Source organism: Pinus tabuliformis, chromosome 4_2 (assembly GCF_031772625.1).
Source record: "Pinus tabuliformis cultivar Carrire ecotype Pingquan chromosome 4_2, CPIR1, whole genome shotgun sequence".
Lineage (NCBI taxonomy): Eukaryota > Viridiplantae > Streptophyta > Pinopsida > Pinales > Pinaceae > Pinus > Pinus tabuliformis.
Genome location: NC_142304.1, coordinates 694322244 through 694331989, shown reverse-complemented (window position 1 = coordinate 694331989; position 9746 = coordinate 694322244). Strand labels below are relative to the sequence as shown.

At 36.2% G+C, this 9746-nt stretch overlaps 1 protein-coding gene across 1 annotated transcript; it reads left to right on the top strand.

Moving 5' to 3' along the window:
- The first annotated feature begins 727 nt into the window (after positions 1 to 727).
- LOC149171383 (adenosine kinase 2-like) lies at positions 728 to 9508 on the top strand. The gene is made up of 13 exons (XM_089424064.1): positions 728 to 935; positions 1030 to 1083; positions 5011 to 5057; positions 5188 to 5219; positions 5331 to 5432; positions 5563 to 5630; positions 5836 to 5912; positions 6012 to 6109; positions 6225 to 6295; positions 6494 to 6560; positions 6646 to 6768; positions 9071 to 9131; positions 9232 to 9508. Exons 1-13 carry the CDS (start codon positions 853 to 855, stop codon positions 9372 to 9374), a joined length of 1026 nt encoding a protein of 341 aa, XP_089280190.1. The 5' UTR covers positions 728 to 852; the 3' UTR covers positions 9375 to 9508.
- Positions 9509 to 9746: the final 238 nt, after the last annotated feature.

Genomic DNA, 9746 nt, shown 5'->3' with positions numbered 1-9746 from the left:
ATATTGAGATATTTTTTTAGAGAATGAAACAATTTTTTTTTTTTAAATAATCGGTAAAATTGTAGTTAGATTGTAATACCTGGTGTTACATAGAATATAGTATTAAGTAATATTATAAAAATAAATGATTTTTTTTTTTGAAATATAAGGTTGTGGGAAAGATTTTGGATATATATATATTTTTTATTTTTTTAGATAAGTTTGGTAAGATTATTTTTTATTATGTTTATTTTTTTTATTTTGATTGTGGTATAGTACAAGATTTAAATCCGAGACAGGATATAATACAATATTTAAACCCGAGACTTTTAGTTTAATAAAACTTCATTTCCACAACCATACCTAATTGAGTTAAGCAAAAACAAATATATTATATATATTTTATTTAAATTATTTTTATTAATACAATTTTATTGGAAAAAAATCTAATTTTCTCCCTATGTATTTAAAATTAAATTATTAATTTTAAGTATTGGAGAATTTTCACAACTTCCTCAACATAATAACAATAATAAAATAAATATGGTAAACTCTTACCTACATGCACCATAAAAATTATAACAATAATAAAATGTGATCGAGTCATTTCATGCGGGTAAAAAATACCAATAATTCGGAACTTGAAAATAAAATAAATTTACTAAATTACGATATCTATTATTTTCTTAAATAATATTTGGACAGGGATGGGCCGACACACCGGTTTTTGTTATAAGTAGTGGAGCTAGGGGAGTAGTTGCAGCACGTCAAATTCTTCATAGCAGGCAGGCGTCAAATTCTTCATAGCAGGCAGGCGTCTCGCGATCGATTCTTAAAAGAAACATAAAAGTCGATTCTACCAAGAGGCAGGAAATGGCTACGGAAGGTGTGCTCTTCGGCATGGGCAACCCCCTGTTGGACATCTCTGCTGTTGTAGACGAGGAGTTTTTGAAAAAGTGAGCGTTTTCTGACTTGAAAACTTCTGGGTTTAGGGTTTTAGATTCTGCAAATACAGTGAATACTAATATGTTTTAATTGGTTTTGTTCCAGATACGATGTGAAGCTCAACAACGCGATATTGGCAGAGCCACATCACGTTCCAATGTAAGTTCTTAGTTTGCTGTTAGTTTTTAGCTGGATCTGTGTTCTCTCATGATTTTTTTTTTTTTTTTATCTGTCTGAGTGAACATTTAAGGGTATTTGAATATGTGACCTCGATCGATAGATGTTGGATCGAACTGTTTTTTGGTTAGTTGAGGAATGGATGAGTTTGGCATTTGCTCTGGACTTTGTAAGACATTTGATGGTTCTCTCATCTTTCGGCTTTAAATCATTCCATGGGACTTGAAATCGTGACCAACGATAGGGAAACATCGCCAATAGTCATTGGATCCAGCTAAAATTAACTTGTTTGTAAGTTAGTATTGACAGGAGTTCGATTTTCCCTTAGGTTTAATTGATCCATTGTACTGTTGCCACGCGATTATGTCTCTGAAAAATTTGTTAGCGTTAATTGATCTGCTGAATGCGGTAGGTCTCGGATGTATCTATCTGCATGGATGCCAATAAATTTGTGTTCTCAGAATTTCTTGCATGAAGGAAGATTAGTAAAAATTGCTGGTTTTACTTTGGCTGCGGCCGCATGTGAGAGGTTGCGTTAATATGATAAGCACTGGTTCCGCCCGAATTGAGAGGTAGCGTGCGTCCTGCTATCAACCAAGTCTTCCCGAAGTGTGAGAAATCGTGTTAATATCATAAACTCTGGTTCTGTGTCAATGCGGCAGAGCTGTAAGTCCTGGTTCACTGAAGGTCATTTTTTGAGTGCGTTGTTCATCCTAGCTACTGCCTCATTGATCACACACCTCGAGCTGCAGAGTTAGGGATTTATCCATCTGCCCATTTCAGTATTTAGATTGTAAAAATATGTTTGCATTATCTGGTGATCTACATATCTTCCCAATACAGTTCAAGGTTTTAGGAATTTGTTTATATACTTCTGGCATCATGATAGATCGCAGTTGCTGGTTGACCACTTCGTTTTAATAGGCCCTTTGTACTGCTGTTTGATGTGACTATTATTCCTCTAGTCTCTTAGTACTTTGATTTTACACCCTCATCCAGGATTTTTTTCTTTTGGAAGTGCTTTAAGAAACAATTCCCAAAGGTTGCTGCCCTGTTTAGAGCAGACTTCCTTCTGCCAAGGTGCTACGGGCCAGGTCCGTGAGGTAGCTATTCTGCCAAAATTGTGCAGGGCTTGCAGTTGGCTTCATCTCTTTGAAACTAATACTATTTGGGTGTTGCAGATCTGGTTGAAAATATAACGCTGGTTGACAGCGTAACACTCCCTTGATCCCATCAGGTACCATTCCCCGAGTTTTTGAGTGATCTTGATTTTTCACCATCATCTTGGAATGTGTTTTCTACAAGTGATTTGAGAAACATACCCCAAAAGGGGCTGCCCAGTCCAAGAGGTTGCTATTCTACCAAAATGGCCTGGGCCTTGCATTGGGTTTTACTCCTTTGAAACTGATACAGTTTGGTGGGGCAGATCCAGGCAAAAATGCAGCCCCGGTGGATTCTGCTTAACACTCACTTGATCTCATCAATGGACCAATGCCCTGGTTATCTACCCATGCTTGAAGTGTTCGTTCTTTGGTGGTTATTGCCCATTCTGCCAATCATTTTGGACAATCTCTTGTCACCTACTTTGCTCTAGATGTTGGTGCTCCTGACCAGTTCGGTAATTTTAGTCTTCAAGTACTTGTATATGGCCTGCTATTGAGATCTTACATGTAACATAAGTTTTACTGTTTGACCACTGCTACATATTGTCATGAAAGTCAGGTCTGACAGTCATCATATTAGTTTGATTATTATTGCTAGCAATTAAGGAGATTTTTGAATCCTTATTCTATTTTGTATAATTTGAACACTTTTTAATAGCAGTACTTTGCTGGGTATAATTTGGACTCTCAAGTCGTACCTGGTCCATGTGAAGACCAGGCTGAATCAACAGGGCCACACTAAAACTGGCCTGAGTCAATGGTTTTCCCATGCGAGTATTTGGCAAGCTTTTTAGACACGAAGAGTTTGACTTGGGAAAAGGGATTTTTTTTGGGTGAAATTTAGTATATTTTCCTCCTTGTTTATTTGCTAAGTTTTCTGCTGTCTCTGAGTTGCAAGCTGCCTCTACACTTGCATAGATCCATCTCAACCCTGGATCTATCGACCTTTAAGGGGGAATCAAATTTCTCAATGTGCAAACCTTTCAATAATACAAAAACTCAAGGTTTGCATCTGAAGGGATTTGATCCCTCTCAGTGCTTCATAGATCTAGGGTTAAAATGGATCCATGCCAGCCAGTCTTATTTATTTACTTAGGGTGCCTTGTTTTTACACTTATCTTTCTAGGTACTTAGTGAGATGGGGATTTCACTTATGTACTCATTTTATTCTATGTCTGTCATTTTTTTTTTGTCTTGGACTAGTTTCTTAGCTTCTTGTGGCTTTGTTCTTAGATTTTATATATTTTCTTACTCATATTGGGAGTGTCCTACTAGGGGATGCTCCTTGTCCAGAATTGTGCTCTGCACAAGAATGCCCAGGGAGAATGATCCCAGGTCTCGTATGATTCTCCCTACCTCAGTTGGGAGTTCCACACTCCCTTCCGTGCTCCAAAATGCTCCTTGTCACTCTCCCCGCACTCCCCCCATGATCCTCCCATGCTTGTCCCTGTGTTCTCTTGCCACGCTACCTCCATGCTCTTGTGATTCTCCATCCCTGAAAATGAGGAAGAAGGCCTTTAAAAAAAGTGGGGGTCCTTGTGTAGGTTTAAATCTCCCTATACTTCCCCCATGATTCTCCCATGCTCGTACCTGCGTGCTATTGCCACACTACTCCCATGCTCTTGTGATTCTCCTTCCTTGAAAATGAAAGAAGGCCTTTTAAAAAAAAGTGGGGGCCCTTGTGTAGGTTTAATTCTAGCCTCTAGGGCATACCTTTGTTGGGAGTTCCATACTCTGTCATCCTCCACCTTGTTCCACCATGCTCCCCACTACTCTCTCCACATTCCCTCCCATGATCAATGTTATCACCACCGGACTAGAACCGGTTCGTTATGAAATTGGCCTTAAAGCGCTTAACTAATTGCTTTCATGGAGAACTAGCCAGTTCATTACAATGGTGTATGACACGGCTAAAAACCATGCCCTACAAAACTTGACCCTAGTAATTAATGGTAATATTAAACTTAGAGTAAAAGTAATATTAAATTCTGAAAGTAAAAGTTTACATTCTCTTTATCTTTCCTTTTCTATCCTTTTACTTAAATTTTTAATATCAGCATTAATTGTTTTAGGATGTTTGAGAGGATCCAACCTCATTGGACTTCATATGGAGAAAGTAGAATTTTAGATCCCATTCAGAATTCATATTTATCAGACTTCTAACAAAAATAGCAAGTGAGAGTGCATATAATGCCCAATGCAATACATCTTTGAACCAAAATACATCAACAAAGAGGCTCTAAATTGACTCTAGAGTCCAAGAGTCCAAAAATAAGCATAGTACTAATGAATAACTGTAGTAACATAGTCGAAAGTCTAGAGTCTAGAGTCCCATTGACCTACTTTTGGTGGTGATTTGTTGGACAATAAAATTATCTTTCAAGGCAATTCTTTTCTGTAATCCACCTATTTCCTTTGATGTGAGTCACTGTTCCTCATTTGTGTTGATGTCATTTTTGAACTTTATCGGATCTTTATCTTCTATACAAATCATTATACCAAACTGTAGGCAAACATATTTTCCCTTTCTTATGACGATGTTTGTATTGTCATTCCTCATGCCACAATCCATCTCATCTGTACCATGCTATAATATATGTATGGGTATATGCATATAGTCTACCTGGCATTAAGTTCTTGTCTTTGATTTTTTTGTTGAGTTTATATAGTAGTTTTTCTCTTGAATTGTTGTATAAATACATAATGTTTCTTAAAAGCTTATTTGCTCTGTTTGTGATTGAATCAGGTATCAAGAGCTTGCTGATAAAGAAAATGTTGAGTACATCGCAGGAGGTGTGGTATCCGATCAAATTGTTGCATATTAAAAATGATATTATGGATTTCGGTAGGTTTGAAATACTAGTGTTTCTTTCGGAGTGACTAATACCTCTTTTCTGGTTTGCTATCATTCTATGAAATGCAGGGGCCACACAGAACTCTATCAAGGTTGCACAGGTAAACATTTATTTCTTTACTTGAAATTGACTTGTTTCTATCATTTAATTCAAATGCTATTAGTTCTCTTCACGTCTGATCAGGTTATTTTCTGTGGATTATATTTTATAGTGGATCCTCCAAGTTCCCGGTGCAACGAGCTACATTGGGTGTATTGGCAAGGACAAGTTCGGGGCAGAGATGAAGAAAAATTCAAAAGCCGCTGGAGTCAATGTAACTTCCATTATCTTCAGTATAGTTCGTTTTCATTGCTTTATATTTTCATTTGGCCAATATTTGCAAGAGTACTCTGTTTCCCTGAAGAATCACTGATATGAGAAACTGTATTTTGTGTTTCATACAGGCGCATTATTATGAGGATGAAACAAAACCAACTGGTACATGTGGTGTTCTTGTCGTTGGGGGTGAAAGGTGAGCACTGAAAATGTCTCTTAGCAGTGTGTTATTGTATTGTGCAGTGTGTTATTGTATTGTACAGTGTACTAGTTCTTTTGTCACTGACATCCCAGATACCTGAGTTTCTTGACCTATGCACATAATATTCGCTTCATTGCTAGCTGTTCTCGTCAGGTTTTTCTCTCTTGACCCGTTTAAATATTAACCTTGTAATGTTCAGGTCACTGGTTGCAAATTTGTCAGCAGCAAATTGCTACAAATCAGAACACTTGAAATCACCGGAAAACTGGGCTTTAGGTAATGTACTGAAGTTTTTGCTCTCTTTTAAGTTATTTTCTCAATGCTTAGGCTTTACTTAGCTCTAAGTTTAAAAGGAAATTATTGTTTGTTGTACAGTTGAGAAGGCCAAGTTCTTTTATATTGCTGGCTTTTTCCTTACAGTCTCGCCTGAGTCGATTCAACTTGTGGCTGAACATGCAGCTCAGAAAGGGAAGGTAAAGTGTATTGTAATCACTTTGGTATCTGGAAGCAGAGGGGTTATTTTGTTATTGGTTATTTGGCAAACTAACAATGTCCATGCCAAATGGTCTTGTATTTCATGTCGTGCAGATATTTATGATGAATCTTGCAGCTCCTTTTATCTGTGAATTTTTTACTGAGGCATTGATGAAAGTTTTTCCGTAAGACCTACTTCCTTGCATTGTTTTTGTCTGATATCTAGATAGCAGATGATTACGCAGATAGAACTTAAAACATTTCTATTTTCATACCAAGTTGATTTGGCTTCTTTCTTCTATGATATCCGAATTCCCTCTGTTATAACTTATATTTATCATTCTGTTTGAAATGTTTCATGATATCTGGCAATTTCACCTCAGGTATATGGATTATGTTTTTGGAAATGAGACTGAAGCAAGGACTTTTGCAAAGGCGCAAGGGTGGGAGGTAAATTATGTGATCTTAATTTCTGACCAATATACTTCTGAACTTGAATGGAGTAGATGTTTACTAAATCTTTTGCATTTTCTAGACTGACAATGTTGAAGAAATAGCCCTAAAGATGTCAGCACTGCCAAAGGCAACTGGAACTCACGAGAGGATAGCTGTTATTACACAAGGTGCAGATCCAGTAGTCGTTTCAAAATGTAGAAAGGTAATTATTTTCGATCTTTTGTCTTTTGTTTATAGCTGACATTGAGATTAAGAGAAGATTTTTCTTGAATATTGTACTGGAAGAGGCTAAAAGTTTCAGTGGTGTTGATAATGAAGTGTTGGTGCTTGGGAAGTGTTGGTTCTTGCAACATTGCTTCTATATTCAACCAAATACATTCTGGCCTATGGTTCTAGATTTCCTTCCCTTATGATTAAGGATAATATGAGTTCAATCTAGTTCTTAGGAGATTGTTGATGTCTGGACTCTGGAGTTCTTACTTGGTAAAAATCGTGCAACTCCTTGAGAGTTAACATTCGTGACAAACAATATGTAGATTATGGTCTGTGACATGGCATGGCCATCACCATTATCTTTACAAACTGATTCTGGATGATAAGAGAGCTCAGAAACATCATCTCGATTCATGACAGAAGGTGATAGATAGTCTGCCAGGACTTTGTTGGAATCTAGAGTCTACTATAAATCTCTATTGTAAAGGAATCCTTAGCAGATGATGACCTTATTTGAACCGTATTGTGAGAATTTTGGGGTTGTTGGTAATGGAGAATTGAGTAGAAAGGTTAACCCCAGTTTGTGAGCATACCCAAATTGTACTACTTTAAAGCTGAAAATAAATTTGCACTAGAACGCTGATTTTGAGCAGTGTTGACTCTGAGATGCCTCTGCAAATATTTCATCATGTGATCTGTCATGAGTCGAAGTATCTGAGCAGGTTGTTGATGTCTGGAGTTCTTACTTGGTAAAAATTGTGCAACCCCATGGGAGTCAACATTTGTGACAAACTCTATGTAGAGTATGGTCTGTGACATGGCATGGCCATCACCTTTATCTTTACATTCTGATTCTGGACGATAAGAGAGCTCAGAAACATCATCTCGATTCATGACGGAAGGTGATAGATGCCTGCCAGGATTTTGTTGGACTCCACTATAAATCTCCAACCTTAAAGGAACCCTTAGCAGATGACCTTAGAACTGTATTACGAGAATTTTGGGTTTGTTGGTAACGGAGAATTGAGTAGAACGGTTAACCCAAGTTTGTTAGTTACTCAAATTGTATTAGTTTAAAGCTGAAAATAAATTTGCACTTGAATGCTGATTTTGAGATGCCTTTGCAAGTTTCACCATGCGATCTGTCATTAGTCAGATTATTTTTATATGTATTGAGCTCTGGTTTTTCATATTTTCCCTGTATATCTATTCAAATAATAAAAAAGAAAATATGCTCTACAGCAGAAATGAGTGCGTGTAACCATTTTGGAATCATATTGGTTATTCACTCTTTCTTCTCCTTGTAAGTACTTCTCTTTAACCAATCTTCTTCTGTTTCTTTTGTCTGCTGTGTTCTATCATGGCAAGAATGTATTCTGTCTTCTCCTTGGAAGGAATTTGTATCTTACTCATATTACCAGTCCCTTTTGTTTTGTTTCATGCATGTAAATTTGATTGTATTTTTTTCATTAGGAGTGATACAAGTTGTGATACAGAGGAAGTTATGCACATTACAGAATGTACTTTTCTTCTCCTTGTGAGGGATTTTTGTCTTGCTACCAGTGTACCATTCTTTGTCTGTTTTTTCTTTGCTGTTCTATCATATCCGAGAATGTACTCTTTCTTATAATTGGAAGTAATTTATATCTTACCAAGATTAAAGTTGTACTCTATTATTCTCATGTACCAATCGCTTCTGTTTTGTTTCATGTATTTTATTTGAGTTTATTGTTTTTTATTAGGAGTGATAAAAATTGTCATTGCCCATTGGTAAATCACAGAACAGTCTTCTGCTCTTTCTTCTCTCTGCTGTTCCATTTTGCCAATGATGTCCACTTTTTTTTTATCATTGTAAGGAATTTATATCTTACTATTTACCTTCATGTATATCTTATATCTCACTACTCTTTCTTATCATTGTAAGGAATTTATTTCCTACCATAATTTATACCAATCTCTTGTTTCGTTTCTTGTATCATATTTTGTTATAATTGATTTTTATTAGGAGAGGCACAAGTTGTGATAGGGAGGAAGCTATGCACATGTAATTTGCCAAGGGACTTTCTGGCGTTTAAAAATTAAATTGCCACATATCTCCGCTGGTCTGTCATGAGCGTATTTGCAGTTAATTTGTTAATGTTTAGTTTCATGGCACTTTTAATGAGAATTATCGAGTAGACAAATTTTGCATCAAGTGCTTTTCTCTTCTTTCAAGAAACAAATGGTTCTCGTTATCTGAGTGTCCTCTTTTTTTTTAAATGCTGAGATCATCATATTTGTTATCATTTCAGGTTACGTTGTTTCCAGTGATTTTGATTCCGAAGGAAAATATTGTTGATACCAATGGAGCAGGTTTGGATAATTTCTTTGGTCTAATGCTTAAATGTTTACAAAACATAGGTGTAGACAAGAAAATACTGAATTCTCTTCCCTTTCTTTGTTGTTTTGGCAGGAGATGCATTTGTAGGAGGCTTTTTAGCTCAATTGGTGCTAGGTAAATCTATTAAGGAATGTGTCAAAGGTGGAAATTATGCGGCAAATGTTATCATACAACGATCTGGTTGCACATTTCCTGAGAAGCCAAGTCTTTTGTAGGCTTATGTGACCTTTTTATACCAATGCATATTTCAATTTTGTTGTTCCTGCTGCACATTGGGCAGGGACTTCCGAACAGAGCACCAATGTTTCCTCATTTTTAGGGGAACATATATGAGTAATTTTTATATTTTCGTAATGTCTCAGAAAAATTTCTCCAATTTCTATTTGATATTCTAATATTCTTTTGGTAATTAATTTTTTTTTGTTATTATTGTTTTTTATTGTTTATGTAATTGTTAAGAATCATTTTTTTTAAAGTCAAAACTCTATTCTTTAATTAGATAATCATAGAGTACAGAATGTTAAGAGGTTTTTTGTATCTGGCCTGCCACTTGGGAAACTAGACTAGAGACAAAATAACTGACTGTC